The sequence below is a fragment of the Drosophila busckii genome, chromosome 3R (assembly GCF_011750605.1).
Source record: "Drosophila busckii strain San Diego stock center, stock number 13000-0081.31 chromosome 3R, ASM1175060v1, whole genome shotgun sequence".
Lineage (NCBI taxonomy): Eukaryota > Metazoa > Arthropoda > Insecta > Diptera > Drosophilidae > Drosophila > Drosophila busckii.
The window spans coordinates 18,542,125-18,561,596 of record NC_046607.1 but is presented as its reverse complement, the minus strand read 5'-3'; the positions used below and the strand labels follow the sequence as shown (position 1 = coordinate 18,561,596).

Here is a 19,472-nt window from a genome sequence, read left to right as displayed (position 1 = left end):
CGCTTGCAGCACTTTTGGTTATTAAAACGTTTGTTTGTTGCTGCTGCTGCCGCAATAACCGAAAGCATTTTATGCATTTTTATTGCCACACAATTTACAGCTGCTGCGCATGCAAATATTTATACATATATAGGCTATATATATAGCCATGCAATCGACACGTGCGCTGTGACTAAATAACAAACAAAGTGCAGCAATAACTGGTAGCTTAAAACGCGGCAGCAATTGCCAACAGCAACAGCAACAGCAACATGAATTATTATTTCCAAAGAAAAACACACTATGCTTTTTACATAATTACATAATATTCATTTTTATTTATCAATCAATTTTAATTTCTTTTTCTCTGTTTATATATAGGCAATTATTATTTGTGTTTTTTTGGTTTAATTAGCTTGAGTTGTTAAAGTTATAATTTAACTAGTTATATGGTAAACATTGCGCATAAATACAATACAATACATACTTATAGTTAAAGCTATATTAATATGAGCTTAAGTGTATATATTATTATTATTTATTTTTTGCAGAAACCCAACATGAGCGCATGGGGAGTGGATTAACCTACAACTTGACCAGCAATCGAAAGTTAATGCAAATATTATGTAAGCTAAATTAAACGCATATTTACAAGAGGCAGCTTAACTCAAAGTTGATTGCAGCTTAAAAATGATTGAGCAAGCGGCATTAAGAGAGAGTGTAGAAAGAGAAAGAGAGACAGTAGGAGAGAGTGAGCAGAAGCTGCGCTTGATTTGATATAGACAAGTTATGTACAAAAGCTTTAGGAACAAACTATTTTATATGTAAAAACTTTACAGCGTTTCGTTTATCTTCTGCGCTTCGTTTTTTATTTTTTATTGATTATGTGTGCAGAGACTCGTCTACAGAGTTTGGTGGGCGCTTTGTTAGCGCAGCATTGAAACCAATTGATGTGCACTTAGCCGCCTGATCCTTTGGCAAAAACTATTCAATACAAATTTACAACACAACTGGGAGTGGGAATGGGAGTGGCACGCCCAACGTTCAGTAGCTGTGCGCTTGTTGCTGCTGCTGCTGATGTTGTTGCTGCTGTTGCTGGCTTATTGATTTCTCTTCCAGGCAAGCATTGTTGTGGTTGCTGCTGGACTTTGCGCGCAGCTCGTAGCAATCGTTGGATGCAGTCGCTGTGTTGGGCGTTGAACTGGCGCTGCTGTGCGCCAGCTGCAGTTCAGACTCCTGCTCCTCTTCATCGGCTTCGACGTCAATGTGCTCCTCTGGAGCGCAGGGCAGCTGCTCCTCAGCATCTGAGTCCATGTCTAGCGAGCAGCGTCGCAGCTGCATTAGCGGCAGCGGCGGCGGCGGCGCAGGTGTACGCGTGGGCATTTGCAGCATGGGCGGTGGCGGCTTCAGCAGCGTCATGGGCGCCGCCAAGCAACCCACGTTCTATACCAGCGACGACAGCGGCGGGCGTGGTGGGCTGGTGTTGCGTGCGGCGGCTGCCGCATAGTACTGCATGGGATGATGATGCGGTGGCGGCGGTGGCACAAAGCCCGCCGTAGTGCCATCATGATAGAGCACGGGCACACGCACCAGACGCTGCGCAGCATGCGCCATGTTGGCCATGTTGGCTGCCTCCAGCTCGGCGGCCAGCTGGCGCTTCCATTTGTTGCGGCGATTCTGGAACCAGATCTTCACTTGCGTCTCAGTCAAACGCAGCGAGGCGGCCAGACCGGCGCGCTCCGAGCTGCTGAGATAGCGCTTCAGATCGAACGTCGACTCCAGCTGGAAAACTTGGGCGCGAGAGAAAACTGTGCGTGTTTTCTTTTTGCGCTTGGAGTTGCTGCCGTCGCCATGCGGCGAGCTGCTGTCCGAGGGGCCGTCGGTGCCGTCGTCCTCCTCAATGATTTCATCGCCCTCATCGTCTGATTCATTGGAGCTGGTCGGCAGCATGTAGGAGCCGGCGCCAGTTAAATGATGTGCATGATGAGCGCTGCTCGTGGGCGTGCTGGGCTGATGTGGATGCTGTGCATGTTGTGGATGCTGTTGCTGCTGGTATAACGCTGCCTGCTGATGTGGTGTGCTGTGGTGCAGCGACCCAATGGGTGGTGGCGATTTACTTTGCTGGCCATTGCCCGCATTGCTGTTGGCATTGGCAGTGCTTTGGTTGTTGTTATTGTTGTTGTTGTTGTTGCTGGGACTTAGCGATGTGGGCGATGGCGGATTTTCCGTGGTGTTTGTGGAGGAACTGTCTGCAAAGCGCACAAAAGAGAGCGAAAGAGAGAGAGAGGGAGAGCGTGTAAGTAAGAGAGCGCATGACTGAGAGCAAGAGCAAGCAAATGTTATTAGTTGATTTAAAAGGCTTGGTGTGAGTTCATCTGTGTGTGTGTCTGTCTGTGTGTGCGTTAGGGGTTGTTTGTCTCTGTGTGTGTGTGTGTGTGCTTTGCACAGATTTAAGCTGCAACACTTAACCTCACAGTTGCCTTCATCGTCTTGTGTCTTGTTCCATTTTTATATTTTCATTGCTTGTGCTGTTTTTATTTTTAGTTTTTCTCTTATAGCAAGCGCAGACGCAGAGAGCGTTGCCCTTGCATATTTTCTTAACTGTGCATGTGTGCGTGCGTGTGTGTGTGTGTTAAATTACCATTTAAAATGGCTGTCAGTCCGTTGAGCAATTTGACTTTTATTGAGCTTTTAGTTTGAATCTCATTTGCGAAAAGAAAGTTTAAATTGCCTGCTTAGCTTAGAACGAGAAATTGAACACCCACCCCGCCCCTCGACTATAATACGCCTATTGCTAAGTCGGGGCAGCTTAATGCAAACTATTTGCTGGCAACAGCTAAATTCCAGGGCGCAAAACTTAAGGCCAATTTACATGAGCAAATGTAATTGCGAATGGGTTCTTAATGCCACAGGGCCAATCAAGTGGGGAGGCTTTAGTCCAGTTGCCAGTTGGCAGTTGCAACGGCGTCTTCTATTGCACTTAATACGCAATACAAAGGTAAATAACAAGCCAAACGCTTTGTACATTCCCCACCGCTACGACTACAGCTGCTGCTCGTAACACGATACTTGATTACAAATTGCCATTAATTGAAAATGGCAATTAATGCAGGCTATGTGCATAAGTGTGTATGTGTGTGTGTTCAATGTGTTGCCTGCTTTGGGGCGCACTTTGTACGTCTGTCTGTGTGTGTTGCACAAATTCTTGTGCGCATTAGGCGCATTCACAGTCGCGTCATCGTTTAATGCTTTGCATTTAAAGAATGCGCAGCACCAACGAAATTCTTTGTATGTGGAATTTGTGCTTGGCTTGCTTAAAATTTTAATCACAAAAATGCGCTTACCATGCGTCGGACTGTGGAATGGCATTCGCTGCGGTGCCCAGGGCCAGCCAGGTGGACAAAGCGCTGCATAGCGTCCCGCCAGAGCGCCCCACTGCGAGATGAAGCCCAATCTGTAAAATAAATAAGCTTGGAGTTTAGTCAAATTGTCATAAATTATGCAGCAATTTAATCAAGAGTCGAGGCTAAGCCATTAAGCATTTAGCACAGAAAAGTTGCAAAGTAAATTGAGTGCCTGCCTCCCACACACACAAACACACACACATACACATTGGAAGATGCTAAGCAACCCCCACACACACATGCTTATGTTTATTATATAAATAGCTAACGCTGTTTATATAAACTTGTTAGCTCTTGCTTAAAAGCATCTTTTATATATTTATTTATATATATTTATTTATTTATATCAGCGCCGCGTTGCAAACTTTGCCAAAGAAGCAGCAAAGTCTGTGTGGGTGGTTGGGTTTGTTTTTCGGGGTTGGTTTCTTGCCCTTTGGCTTGGAGTGAGGTTAATTGTGCTAAATCAAAGTTTTCAAGTCAAATTACTCAAGCAGCTAATGTGTTTGGCTGTCTTTGTGCTGCCTGCCTCCAAATGGAGAGAGACCGCCCAGCTAAGCTTTGTTGTTTGCCACTTAAGAGCTTTGCTGCTACCACCAGCAGCAACTGCAGCAGTTCAATTTGATTGATTTATTGAAAGCAGTGTATACAAGAGTTGCTTAAGCTTCCCACGCACTCAATGAACTTTAGCTGCTTAACGCCACAGACATTGCATTCTCAGCAGTCTAAAATGCCCATTGGCGGTCAACACAGCGACCCCAGCCCAGCGGCGATTGTTGCCAAGTTTGCATTGTCACCAAACCCCTTTCGCTTGCCTTTTTTTGCTTGCAAGTGACCCGTGACTGTGATTTCTTGGCAAGCAACTCCCCAAGCCACCCTCAGACAGACAGACAAAGCAGCAGCGTCCGTGTGTGTGTGTGTGTGTGACATTAACATTTAGTTGACCTCTTTCACTCGTGGCCAAGGTGCCAAGGTGTGGAAATCAATAGTTGGCGCTCACTCTCTCTCACGCTCTCCACGCTTTGCTCGTCGTTTTCTTTGCTAAGTAATGTGTTTTTCAATTAAACCTTTTTCTTTCAGCATTTATGAGCTGCTCGTCGTCGCTTCAAAGGCTTCCCCCCACTAAACTAAACTGACTAACTGACTTGGCACAGCTCAAATCACTTCTAATGGGCTTCATGTTTACAACGTCAATTGAGAGAAAGCCGCTTTGCCCAGAGGCCAGCCAACAAACCAAGCAGCCTCAAATTACCAACAAAAGCAACAACAAGAAAAACCAAAAAAAACAAAAAAAAATTACCTCAATTACTGCGCTAATTTTCGTTGAAAGCTGTCAACCCAAGCAGCAGCAGCAGTAGCAGACCCAAAGAATTGCAAACAGCTTGTAGCTATTTGCTTTACTAATTATACAAATCAAAGTCGCTGAGGCCTGTTGGCTTCCGTTGAGCAATGAAATAAATACAACAATTCCTAGCCCCAAGGCAAGCCGCAGCGACTGCGAAGCGAGCCGCAATTTTCATTGGTGTCACTCTGCGGCGGAAGTGGATGACCATGTTTTAAATTCAGCCCCTCAAGCGAGCCGAGCCCCAACCACCCCTACCCCCAACTAAATGGTCGCTTGCCTAGCTCAACTTGATGCATGGACTCTAATTTCTTGTTTAATGAATTGTTTGCGCTGCTTTGCTTTGCAGGCTTCCTTTTGAGCCAACTGTCATAATTCTTGCTGAGCGCCATAGAATAGACTGCAGCATAAATAAAGAAAGCAATTGAGTTGTTGAACATGGCAGCAACATGAATAGAGCGCCAAGTACTTGGACCTGGACTGGGGTTTGTTTCATGTTTGAGACTTTGGCTTTGATGTTCTTAAAAAAAATCTTAGACAAGGGTTAGCAAATTAAATGAGTCTGCCCGCAGTTTAGAGCGGAGTCAAGCACTTAAGTGAAACCCTCTAATGTGAAATGAAATCAGCTCAATATGCGACAATTGTCACACACGAAAAATTAATTTAAATAAATAAATTTGTATGCGCATGAGCCGCAGGGCACTAAACCGCTTAGAAATCGTTCATGTATAAATAATTTGCACACGCTAATTGGCTTCATGTAGGCCCAAAATATATGCATACCATATATATACATATATGTATCGAACTGAACGGGTGACAATAGTGTGTGCGGGCATTGAAACGCACTCGACCCGAACCGCAAAGTAGCCAAAATATTGAACAGTTCAATGGGCTGTAACTGAAGCGAAGCTTGGCTTTGCTTTTGTCATTAAACGGGATTAGGCAAGCCTGGATATATGAAAGTATATATTGTGTATAGAGCAGCTTAAGCCACTTGAAAAATGGTGACATTTGCTACATGGCACAAAATTAGTTTTTGGCTGCGCCACAGGAAGTCGCAAGGACGCGCGAGCGCGCGCGTGTATGGAAGCCACACAGTAACTAAAAAAGTCAAAGATAGAAATGCTAACAATGCTGCGGTTATATATAACAGATATATATCTGCAATCAAAGACAATGCGCGGGCATTAAATGACGCAATGCAAGTTAATCCCTTTGGGTGAAGAGATTGAAAGATGCGATGAGTTTGATAAACGGCGCATTACATTTGTTTGTAATTACAACAATATATAATTATATTGTCAAGCGTGTATTCTAACCATAGAGAGAGAGCGCACAATAGACGCTTCCTGTCCCTGCAGCACCCTTTTGAGCGTTGGCTGGACGCACTCACAAGCGTATCGAGTTACACTTAGCTGTACTTGCCTGCATTATAATTAAACCGCAAAGGCGAGAGCGCACTAGAGAGAGAGAGAGTGAGAGAACAGTAGCTGCTTACTAATTAAAATATGCCTCAAAGTCAAAATACGTTTTAGTCCCAGGTGAAAGTGGCTTTAAGCATTAAATGATCAGTCAACATTGTTGCCGGATCATTTAGTTAGTGGCCTGGACTATTGCGATGATCAACTGATAAGCTTGTCACATCGCCAGCCACACGTCAGCTGTAAGCGCCAAAGCCAGCAGGAGTCGACACGAGCTGGCCAGCGCTTAATTTGGGGTAAGTAGCACGCGACCCTTGCGGACTGCATTATCGATAATATCAGCGTGGTGAGCGCATGCGTAAATTAAATGAAAATGATCATTATTAAGGCAAAATAAAAAAGACACCACTTTGCATATGTCTAAACGCCACGTTATGCGGCATGCAACGGCGTGGCGTTGCAACATTTTTTTAATTCAACACATTGGCCTTAATCGAGCAGCAAAGGCAACTTGATCTACTGACTCATGTCATTCTTTTTTTTAAGGGCCAAGTGAGTAAACGCTTATTGATGTTGGCCAGCTGTGCTTGCGCCTTATGCGTATGCATAACCATATATATGGCTATATATATTCATATACATGTAGGTCAGTGCAACTGAGGGTTCATTCATAATATACAACATTCATTCATAAGTAAAAGAACAAAACAAAAGCATGCAGTTTTGCATGTCAGACTAACTGTCTGCCTATCTGTCAGTCTGTCTGTCTGAGCTGAGCTGAATTAAATTACAGTTTGCAAATGTTGCGTAATTTGATATTTTTGTTAAATTGCATGCACTTATTGCAAGGGGTCAACTTTATATCGATTTGTAGTCAAGTTGAATTACATAAAATGAATACTAAACTATTGTTTACAACAAAAAAAAAAAAAGAGATACAAGCAGCATCAATTTCTCTCTCGCTAATCTCAGCAGCCACTTAAGGTGTCCTGTGACATTCCTGGGTCGCTTATCTAGCCCATCAGCTAGCATAACATTAGTTATTTACACAGAAAACAAAAATCTGGCATAAATAGCTCGAATTCAAGCCGTTGGCTAATCCCGCTTAATCTTAATCCAAATATGAAGTGCTTAACTTTTTCATTAACGAATATTCTTAAGTGCAATCCCAAGTGGCATATAATGGAATATTTTATCCTAATTAGAATTACTTTTTGATTTCATTTATATAAATATTTAGTCAAGCTTATTAAATATAGAGCAAGCAGCCGATTAACAACGTTAACAACTTAATTCTGGCTGCATAATCAAAAGCACTTCAGACTTAAATCATTTTTTAAATACCTAATCAATAATAAACAGCTTGCTTTGACTTTGCTTAGTCTATGTCTGGGCGCACTTACCTTGAGAGCATTGCCGCATCCTGGGGTCCTGGCGCACAGGCACCGGGCTGTGGCAGTTGCTGCGGCATGGGCGTTAGTAAAGCATTGGCGCCATTCTTTTTCGCCGGCTCGTTGCGACTCAGAATGCTGGAGATGGAGAAGCTGGTGAAACCATTGGAGCCAGTGCTGGCCTTGTTGCCATTGCTGCTGGCATTGCTGTCGTTGCTGTTGGCGCCCAAGTTGGCAGCAGCTGCCGCAGCAGCAGCAGCACAGGTGCCGTTGTGATTCAGCGTCTTGCTGTTGTTGTTGTTCAGGCAGTTGTCCTCGCTGGCGCTGACGTTGCCCCCATTGCGCTCCAGTTCGGGTGACTTGGGCGCGACGGCGCCTAAGGCGGGCGGCGAACTCAAGCGATCGCCCAGATGAGCAGGTGCCACAGCATGTTGCAGCAGCGCGGGATGTGGCGGCGGATGCAAGTGACCAAAGCTGTGCAGCGCATGATGCAGCGCAACGGGATGGCCGCTTAGCGAGCTGAGATGATGCTGCAAGTGATGATGCAACACGGCGGGCGGCACAGCGCCATTGGGACTGTGGTGATAATGCGTGGCAGCCACAGCGGCGGCGGCGGCAGCAGCCACTGACGTAGGCGTGCCGGCTGCTGTGTTGGGCGTAGAGCGACGCGTGGGCGTGCCAGGCGCTGAAGAGTTGCCGTCGATGGAGCGCGCCGCTGGACTGTCGCGTCCATTGCTCATGCCGGCGGCACCCAGCGGACTCGGCTCCGGACTGGACACCACACTTATATCGACTTCAGCCTCAGAGGAAGACATAACGTTATACACAGAACACTTAAGCGCACTAATTCAACACACACAATTGTGTTTAAATTTTTGTTTATATATTTATATTTGAACACACAGTTTGTTTTGTTGTTGTTGTCAAATGTTTAACACACTGAGATTTGTACTTGTTAGTAAAGTTGCTTAGGCGGCGGCGGCTAAGCGAGACGTCTGCATCGTTTGATCAACGATTCGCATTTAAAAGCAAATGCTTGCTGTTAACAGGCTCAGAGTCCTCGACAGCGACTGAAGCGTCAGAGTCCTGCTGCTGCCAGCGTACCCAAACGCACGCTCTCGCTCTCACTCGCTCTACCTTGCTGTGAGTTTGTCTGTCTGTGTGTGTGTGTGTGTGAAAGCGATCGTTTAGTAATTTTATTGTTTCAGTCTCTGAATTTTTAACCCCGCTTGCCAAGGGAGAGAGCGCCGAGCTGCCTGCCTGCCTGCCTGCTATAGCGCTCAACTGTAACTGAAGACAGGCAGACAGACACCAAGGTGGTTGGTGGGCTCTGGAATTCTTTTGGTCTTTGCGCTAAATGGTTTTCCGCAAAGTTTACTCACATACCTGTTCCCACATGCGCTCGCTCGTTCGCTCTCTCTCTCGCTCTCGCTTGCAGGGGTAGTTGGCGCAGGGGTAGTTGCTCAGCTTAGATTTCTCTCTCTTTAGGTTTGTGTTGCCAACAATTGTGCGACAACCGCATCGACAAGCACTTTAAGCATGTTCTTTTTGATTTTTTTGGCCTGTACGTAAATTGCACCAATAAAAAAAAGCAAGCAGCAATTTTCAATCTGAGCCTGAAACACTTGGCAATTGGAACATGCCTAAGTGGGGGCGCGTTTAGCCAGCTTGCACTCAATTGTGTGCGTCTATATAATACATATATATATAGACTATATATACATTAGTTGTATGTGTGTGTTGGCCCCTATTGAAATGCCAATATAAAATCAATCAATTGGCACCAAGCAAGGGTCAAGTGTTGCTCTGTGTGCATTGCTGTTGCTGCTGCTGTTGCTCAAAAGCATCTTAATTGATAACATTTAAAAGGTTTTATTAGCTTGGAGTGAGAGCAAACAACTTAGCAGCAGCTTAACTTGACAATTTATTTAATTTATTTATATAAGAAAATAGTTTAAACTTGGAGCATGCAAAGCAAATTCAATTTAATTTTAAATGGGCAAATAACTGTTTATTTTGATTGTTATTGGTTATAAAGCATTGAAGTGCTGAATAAATAAATTCTATATTAGACAGCAATCATTTGATTTTGTCTTATTTGCTTAAATTATTTTTTATTAGTTGTTTTTAAGTAATTGTTACTGTTTCACTTTTGCTATTTTATTGTCTCTAATAATTTTATGGTTTGCTGTTTTGGGGTCATTCTGCTTATTCTTTGTGCTATAAACTAATATATTTTATAATATTTTATAATATTGTTGTTCCGCTTAACTCTTGCCACACAAACATTGCAACATAGCAGATTGAATGAATGAAGGCAGCTTGAGTGTTTCAATTCCATGCTGGTTCATATGCCAAACATCCCTCGTTGAGCGGCAGCCATTTTACAAAAGCTGAGCAAGCTTTGCAGCCAGAGAGCGAGAGAGCGCGCGCGAGCGTTGGCGAGAGAGAGCGCAAATTGAATATTCAAATGTTTTTGCTAAAAACTGTTTGCAAGCAATTTACACAAAACAAAAAATAATGTAATGCATGCCAATTGAACAAGCAAGACAGAACGAGAGAAAGAGAGAGCGAGAGCGAAAGTGAGAGCGCGCTCTCAGCTGCGAGTGTGAACTGTGGGCGTGTCTTGTGAGTGAGTGGTAGGCGTGGCTGGCAGCTGGGATAAGAGCGCGTTAGGCGCTCCAGCTGATACCGTCGGCGAAAAAAATCGCCGCAGCAGAAGCGCCCAGCATTTGCCACTGAGACGCCGCCGTTGATGGCGCCATAGAAAAATGCGTAGAAATTCATGCGCAATTACATTTATCCTGTTTAGAAGATTGCTTTGCCAAAGTTCGTCTCAAACTGCTGGCAGGCCACCGCAGCTTTTGGAGCTGAGTGCTACACACACACACATATACATATATACCTATGCATACAGGTGTGTGTGTGTGTGTGTGTATTTGCAGCTGTCGACACATTTTTGTGTAATTTCCCTCTGCGCTTTGCTTGTTTTTGATTCGTTTTCTTGTTAGTTGAAGCTGAAGCCAGAGCTCAGCCCCAGAGCTGTTGACACTAAGGCACTGCCCCACTTTAATTTTAACTGAATGCACAAATGGAAATCGCGTTACCTGTTAGTGTAAAAACCTGGCCTGTAAGCCAACAAAGGGCCAATGCGTTGACAGTCAGAGTTTGTCTAAAAAAGTGGGCGTAGGCACCAGCTCCAGCCCCCAACCCATTGCTTTGTCAATTACATTTCCTGCACTATACCCTATCTCATCTTTCTATTCCAGTTACTGTTCCCATTGCTGTTTCTGTGTGTGTGTGTGTAACAATTTCATTTTGATTTAATTTAGACAGGCATTATTTGCTGGCGTAATTAGGCAAATTGATGTTTGGCATACACAACAAAGAGACAACAAATGAGCTGGGGCCTGGCCAAAATGATGATAATGCCATTCACACCAGGCAGGCAGGCCAGCAAGCCACATGTCAAACACACACAAAGCTCAAAATCAAGCTCAATCAGCAAACTCAAATTCTTGGTCAGACTGCTGCTGCTGCTGCTGCTGCTGCAATTTCGTAGACTGGCCACAAAAATATTTAGCAAAAGCAAAGGCAAGCAGGCCAAAGCTCTTTTACTTGAAACATTTAAAAGAAATAACAAACTGTTCAACTGTCGGACAAAACGATTCTACAACAAATTGCACTGCAATAAAAGAGTGTATACACATACATACATATATGTGTGTATGTGTGTGCGAACGAGGCAGCTGTGTGGGTTTGTTAGAGCGAAAAGGCCAGCAAAAAGTCAAAGCCAAAGCCGAGAGCAATGCAGACAACAGCTTTACATATATATGCTGTATGTGTATGTGTGTGTGTGTATGTCTGTCTGTGTGTGTGTGAGCCAACAAGAAAAACAACTCTTAATTGACGTACGAGCAAAGTGGGAGTTGCAATTTTCATTGACTCCACTTTAGCTGGTTGACGGGCGCCTAAAAGTCGACCACAGCTCTCTAGAAAGAGAGAGAGAGCGAGAGAATGTTGGAGAGAAAGTGAGAGAGCGACAAGTGTGTGTGGGGCCACAGATTTTAGCGCAGCTTGAGAATTTAACTTCAACATTGCCATACAGTGAAGCATAGCTAAAGCAAACTTAATACTTGTTGCTACTCAACTGGCAGTCGCAACTGCTTAAGCAACTCATGCTAACTATTTGGCAACTTAGACACTGCCTGGCTGTGTTGTCTGTCAATATGTGCTCGACTTAACTGCAATTAATTTGGCAATTGACGTTACTCAATATGCTTCAACATATTTGAGCATAAATTCAAAAGCATTTTGCTGTTGCTGTTGCTGCTGCTGCTGTTGAGGTTGGCATGTGGAATTCGACACGCTCCACTTCATTATTGTGGCATGGTGGACATTAGGCAAACAGCTTTAGCTTTGTGCGCTTTTGTTGTATGTCTTCTATTTTTTTTGTTATTATAGTTAATAGACAGAAAGCATGCCAAAAACAATAAACTGCATGGCGTATTATGAATGCTTAAAAGCAAATGGAGTTGTAGCATGCCCCAACTGCCGCCCAGCCATGTTGCTGCCACACAGTTATATTAGTCAGCTAAATTTGTGACGCGCTTTTCGGGGCTTGGCTTTTGTCTTTTCTATACAAAAGGCAAACACAATGGCCATATAAATATACATATAAAAGCAAGAGTGAGAGTGAGAGAGAGCGGCACACACGGAGCTCATAAATAACGCTTTAGACTTTGATTTAAATAAATTGTATAACGAACGCTCATATTTTATCATTTCAACAGTTTCGCGTTTTCGATTCGATTTCCTTGTGCGTTTTCTTTTAAGGGACTGCCATTTTGAAACGCATAAATTACACACACACACACACAGATGTAAAGCTAGCAAGTTTATTATGAAAATGTGTGTGCAAGGATATTGAACTCGTTAACATTGAAGATAAATGTCAAATGTGCTTGAGCTGCCAATAAAATTTCCAATCAATAGACAGACAGACAGACAAACAGACAGAGAGAGAGAGAGAGAGACAAAGAGCAAGCAAACAGTTTACGAGTTTAATTTTAAGCAATTAATATTTAGCAGCAGCAGAAAGATAACAAGTCGGTCGGTCAGCAAACAAAGGCGAACCGCCAACAGTATAAAATTACCAATTTAAACAATAAACAAGCGCAAAAGCAGAAGGCGGCCAAAACAAAAGACAAAGAGAGAGGGAGGGAGCAATAAAAAGGCGTAGGTGCATTGGATATGGCTGTGTGATCAGCGCAGCGTTATTAAATTAACAATAAAAACAACAAATAATAATTTTATGCTATCTATAGTTACAATGCGAATAACACGCATACGCACTGTGGTGTGAGGTCACCCCTCGCTTTTGTCCTCAATTTTGCAACTGACTTGGCAACTGATGAAAAGGATCCTTGCTAGTTGAAAAACGATCGCGGGATTAATGTGATTAGCGCACAGTTGATTTCAGCGCAAAAGGCGCGCATTGATCAAATGAATAAAATTTTGAAGCAACAACCAACAGTAAATCGCATATTTTGCTAGCGGCTTAAGTCAAAGACAACCCTGGAGTAGAGCAAAAATCGCGCTAAAGTCCTTAATACCGCTAGGATGCGTACACACGCACACACAAAGGACAATGGAAATACAACAAACAAACACAGCCGACAGCACACAGATAACAAAACAGTAGCTAAGACTTAATTATTTTATAAGGCAGCCACTGAACAACTGAGCACAGCAGGCGTGGTGGACCTTGGACCGCCCAGTGAGTGAGCTCTGACGCTTTGCGGTTTGCTCGTTCGTCTGTTCGTCTGTCTGTCTGACTGTCTGTATATCTAAATTGCCTTTGCCAGGCGATTCGAGTCGTATCATGTCGCTGCTAAAGGAAATATCAATTTGTCGCCACATCATAAAAGGCAGTGCAATAAAATTACAGAGCCAGCTACGTGTGATGGGCGGGTGGCGCTGGTGGGTGGTGTGTGGTAGGGTAGGACAGCTATATCTTTGTCAAATCCCACATTCAATTTGGCACTGCTTTGTGCGCAAAATCCCCAAAGGAATCAGCTTCAACGACTCGCGAAACGCCCAACAGTAAGCCAAGCAAGCATGACAAAGAGAAAGCGAGAGGGACAGAGAGAAAGAGAGTGAAAGAGAGCAACAGAAAGAAAGCTAGCAAAACAACAAAGAAATACACATCGTAAATGGCAAATGCAATTCGCGTATTTTATGATGCGCCACGTTGGCAACAAAAGTGCTTCTGCCACAGTTGAAACAATGATGGCTGGCGGCCATAATAGTAGTGCCCAAAAAAAATGAAGAGCGAAAGAGCGATGAGTCGTATGTTCGTTATAATAAAATAAATAATGAGCCAAGCAATTCAATTATTTTTGTGGCTAGCTAACTAGAGATGATGCATTATGTCTAGGTTATTGACAGCTTTGAAGCTTCGAAACTCTTATTGTTGTCTCTCTATAGAAAATAGAATGAGGCACAGCTGGATATCAATCAGAGCCAACTTTTAATTGCGGCCTAGCAACGCAGCAGCCCAAACAATGTTGCTACTGCAAGTAAATACAATTTAATTGTAATCCAATTTGTAAGCAACGCACACACACAGCAGGCTGATCAACTACCTGGGAGATCGGCTTAAGATAGGCGCGCCGCACCCTTTGCCGTTGCCCGAAACATTTGCATGCTGAAAATTATTATATAAAAATATATTTTGAGCGCTCTGGCGCCAGTCTGAGCCCAAAGATCTGCAGCAGCAGCTCAAGACGCTGCCAGCAATTATCGACTCAATGCCCATCGCGATATGGACGAAGACTAGAGAGCGCAGCGCAGCCAAGTGGGCAATCAAAGATTTGCACATTGTGCACTTTGTGCAGAGCTCAGCCAAATTGCAACAACTGCATATTAAATTATTTACTCAAAATGCAGCCCACCCCTTACGTTTTGGCAGCCGTGAGATTTTTATCAATCAGCCCAAACCTACGTTTGCAATCAGGCGTAAAATTTACAAGCAAACAAAACGCGGGTTGCTCGTCACGTGCACGCACTCGTAATGTCAAGGATACGGCCGTAGTCGAAGGGTAAATAGTTTATATGTATGCCTCTGTATTTATACACTTTATGGTTTCTGACGTGCCGTGATTTGTATAAAACTTGTTAAAGCAATCTACCCAGCGCTCATTCCCTAATGCAAATGCTCACCCCCTACCCCTTTTCCCATTAAAACGTTACCAGTTGCCCAATATTAGTTTCCAGCCCTTCCGTACGCATCACACTCACATTCTGTTGTTCAAGTGTATTTTCCATAGGCATATGCTTTACCCCCCCTCGAACCTTCTCATGTGTGTGTGTGGCTTTTGTTATCACATAGGATTAGGCATAATGAAGTGTTTTAATGCGTTTAGGCCGCACACATCCACATCCAGACATAAAGTAACTGTAGTTGTAGTTGTAGTTGCAAAAGTTACGCCTGTGATAGAACGTAATTAAAATGGCCAAGCCAAGGCTTTTTAGCCGAGATTTTAATTAATACTCAGTGCGCTGGCACTGGCGTTATGTTTTAATTTAATGAGTTTCAACTTGTCTATTGTGTATCTATTAAATGTTTACTTAATGTTACTTTGAGTACTTGAAGTTAAATTAAAAAATAATGTTAAATACGCAAGTCATAAGCTTATTTAGCAAGCAATTAAAACAACCGAAAAGTTCAAGTTTCTGAAAATGTATATACTTTTTAAATAGATATAATAATTATATATTTATGCCAAATGTTGCTAACTTTGCTCAGCATTGAGGCAACAGCTTACGCCTTTTGGAATAAGATGAATAATTTAAAAAAATTAAATAAATTTGAATTCATATGCTCAAGTTTTATGCCGTTTTAATGCATTGAAATTTAAACATTTACTCAATATGAAAATAATTCTCAGTTTAGCCAAGACTCATCAGTAGGCAGAAGCTTTATGTAAAGTTGGACTCGAGGAGACACCGCGTGTTAGTTGAAGAAAAGAGAAGACTTTCGGAATACTCTCTCTTTTTTTTTGCAAGTCTCTCTCTCCGATTAAAAGTGGATCTGTATAGCTTGGAAAATCTGGGATTATCATATTAAAAAATTGTAAACAGACTAACAAAATTTGTGCAGTGTACGATTTATATACTTATATAGACGACTATAATGGCCGCATAAATTGGATTTGTTAACAAGAGAATTTTCACACAGGCAAACATCAAAAACTAATTCGATCTGCTGGGTGTGGAAGCCAACATTTATATAAAAATCTGAAGCACTTACAAGTTCCCTTAGATCTCTCTATATGTTTATTTGTATTTCGCACTTTATTTGGCATTGCGTGTTGGTTTGGTTAGAGCGAATTTTTGGTTACATTTGACGCATTTTGTGGGCGTGGTGTGGCGAAAACCATTAAAGAAATTACATGCTGCTAACTGTGTGTGGAGTGTTCGGAGCTCTGGGGGGTGTGAGGTCGTTGAATGCAATCGCATTGATGTTTAAAAAGCGACGACGATAGCGCTTAACTGTCGTGCTGGGTTATGAGTGGGAGTGGGCGTGGCAGAAACAACAACAAAAACATCAAAGTGATTGAATTGTTGCGATTGCTTTGAAATAACAACAAACAGCAGCAGCAGCTGCTGCTGTTGCCCAAAAAGTGTGTAGTGAGTGTCTGAAAGCAATTTGAATTGAATTGAAATTAAATTAAAATTGTCAGCAGTTGAAAATGCAAAAACTTGTGCTGCCTAGAAGCTGCTGCTGCTGCTGTTGCACGTTGTTGTTGCTGCAACACTTTTAATACCTTTTGTTTTTAGTTGCAAGTGCAACTGAAATGCATTTTGCTTGTACTCCTTATTGTTATTGTTGGTGCTTTGACTGAAAATCGACCGCAAATAACTCTCAATTGCAATAAATATAAATTATCAACACACACACAATGTTTAAGCATTGCCGGCAACACATTGCAATTTATTTGCTGCACGCCTACAATCGACACGCCCCCCCATTGTGGTTGGGCGCGCAGCATTTGTTTACCAGCGATTACCATTAAAATTTAAATCAGAGCAATTATTATTAATGGTCGAAAGCGCTTTTTATAGATACGTCTGTGTGTGTGTGGCGCAAATTGTGCAACAGCAGCAGCAGCAACAATAATGGCTGGCAATTGCAAATAGAACAATGATACAATGGCTAGAGAGCAAAGCAACAACAAAAATCAATGGCAATAATTTTCACGCCATTTTAATGTTCAAGAGCAACAATAATAAACACAAAGAGGCGGCAATAGATCGCTACAACGCTAATAGCCTATATTGTTTATGAATTACACATATGATATATAAATTAGAAATAGTGCAAAATTAATAGTATGTAAATTAGCCACAATATTTAAATTATATACTAGCAGCTTATCGATTAGCGAGATTATGTGCTGCTTATTAGTTTATTTTTAATGCATATAACATTTATAAGCTCATATTAATATAAATATTTGCCAACCACGCACACAGCAATAAATGTAATGCCAGCTTAAAAGCATTTTACAATCAAATAAATTGCAGCTAGCAAAATGGCAATTTATCAACAATGATTGTGTGTGTGTGTGTGTATTGCTGTTTATTGAGAGCTCGATATTATGCCAATTCACACGCAAATGCAAAAAATGGCGCAAAAAAAGGCAAACTACACACCTCTTTAATTAACTGATGCCAATGATTGCTCAGGTTACAAAGTGTTAAAAAGAACAGCCAAGTAAAATGAAGAAATAATTGATGTATATCAATGTCTTTGCTTATGCCGCGATCTGTTATTGATATGAATTACATTAGGCAGATTTATGCCAAGAGATTAGCAGCGTGTAATGCAAGTAGGCTCAAGGTCTTGGGCTAAGCCTGTAGGCTCTATTGACATAAATCAAGAGCATGCTGTGCCAAAGCGATCTACTCGAGCACTCGAGCAGCAACAATAGGTAAGCAGATTTGTGCTAACATGACGGCATTCTCGCTTGACAATGAGAGACAGAGCGGCGGGCACAAGGTGAAGGCGATAGCGATTGCGACAGCGACATCGGCACCTGAGAGTGCGTGTGAAACTGCGGCAACGCCTCAAATCCGGATGGCACTCGATAGCTATTCGCAAGATAAACAAGCTACATACATATACGACTATATCATATGCCTAGGTATGTGCTGTTTGTTTAAAATTATGTAAATCTGCGCAAATCCTGCAGGCGGGCTAAAGATTGTGCAGCGTGCGCCGTAGTAGACAAAACGACGTGTATTTTAATTGGTATACGTAGCCCAACAGTCTAGTTTTGTGGGCTTAGCACATAGAATTAGTGCAGCGCTAAGCTCTAAGCACCTTGGCAAGCGTGTGCACTAAATTCCTGGAAAGCATTGCAAACTGAGTTGCCAACAAGGCCGTAGCATAAGAGTGGGGCATGCAGTAATTAAAGTTTATTTTAGCATCAAGCTCGTAGCCGCCAATATGCGTTTAATGGCTTAATTAAATTGTGTCAAACTGCAAAAGGCCATTAGGCAGCCTGTGTGGCAAGTATTTTTGCATATATTTTGCATTTTTTGGTAGCAAGCAAATAAATGGGTCAGGCATTGGGTCAACAACGTATGCAATTTACATTGTACTTTGTTATTTTTTCATCAGTCACCTTTGCCGCCACAAACCAAAGAAAACATACTTCTATTCTATTCTGCTCTACTTTGTCTTCATGTGAGTGCTGCAGATGCTAAGCCTCGGCTCTGAGCCGCTTTTGGGCATTACTAGATTAAGTAGCAAAAACATTTACACACAAGAGCATGCTCTCTATAAAGACAAATGCATAAATACATTCATTCTATGTGCAAAGGTTTTGGTCCTGGTCAGCGTTTTATAGCTCATTACCATTGTGTGGCGTGCAGAGTGCGTGATAAATATTTTGCTACAGTTTCTATTATCTATCGTCGAGTGTTGTTTTCTATCTTCGAGCCTGATCGCAGTCTTAGGACACGCGGCAGAGCCTTTGAAAGCGCCCCCAAGACGATGCATGTTCATTTATTTCTTCTAAATTTGTTTGAAGTAGCAACTCCATATTGCAGTTGGAAGCGATATATTATTCTTTGGCTATTTTCATCAATCAAATCAAAGGATGGAGGCTCGCATCAAGTTATATTATTGTTACACAGCTAAGTTGCAAGAGCTACGTGTATTACAATATAATACAAATTAATATAATATTATATTATTAGCACTTAAAATTATAAAACAGCGCACATTTGGATTGAGAAGTTAACTCAATGCTACAGCTTGACAAAAGCTACATAGCATACTGCGACTAAGCTTGACAATAACTGAGTGCTAGAATAGCACATAGCAAGCAGTAAAAAATGTATGAATGTATATGGAAAATTACTGACTTATCGAGAGAGAATGAGCGGGAGCACAGTTTCTACCTGCAGTCAACAAAAAAGTCACTCACCACCCAAGCCCACCCACACAACAAAGCAGCGACGCTCTCGTTCAGCCGCAGCCGCTCACCTAACGATCAAGCGCATGCGACCGAAAGACTCAGTTGTGTATGGACTGTTGACGACTAAACACGCATTGACCGAGTTGCACAAAAATAAATAATTTTAATATATTTACGTAAAATAATTGGCGCGCTGTTCAAAAATGCATGCACTATCTTAAAATAACTTTCAAATCTGGCGCCAACAGTAATAGTTAGTCCAGACAACAACCATTTATAGCAAATGCTAGATCTAGCCACAAAAAGGCTAAATGGCTACGTTGTCTTGGCTAATAGGTTGTCATTATATGCGTTTCGCTCGCACTAATTGCATTTCTGTTGCTGCTCGAACGTTCCTGGTTAATATAAAATACGGTCACCCTATTATTATTATTTGTTGACAT

At 42.4% G+C, this 19,472-nt stretch overlaps 2 protein-coding genes across 2 annotated transcripts; both read right to left on the bottom strand.

The window, feature by feature from the left end:
- Positions 1-823: 823 nt before the first annotated feature.
- LOC108601994 (probable serine/threonine-protein kinase pkgA) lies at positions 824-1,416 on the bottom strand. Its single transcript, XM_017989993.1, has one exon. The coding sequence runs from the start codon at positions 1,396-1,398 to the stop codon at positions 1,024-1,026; it is 375 nt and encodes a 124-aa protein (XP_017845482.1). The 5' UTR covers positions 1,399-1,416; the 3' UTR covers positions 824-1,023.
- LOC108601993 (homeobox protein Hmx) lies at positions 1,409-8,395 on the bottom strand. Its single transcript, XM_017989992.1, has 3 exons — positions 7,550-8,395; positions 3,324-3,433; positions 1,409-2,228 (listed from the first exon to the last, which is right to left on the bottom strand). The coding sequence occupies exons 1-3, from the start codon at positions 8,350-8,352 to the stop codon at positions 1,423-1,425; spliced, it is 1,719 nt and encodes a 572-aa protein (XP_017845481.1). The 5' UTR covers positions 8,353-8,395; the 3' UTR covers positions 1,409-1,422.
- Positions 8,396-19,472: the final 11,077 nt, after the last annotated feature.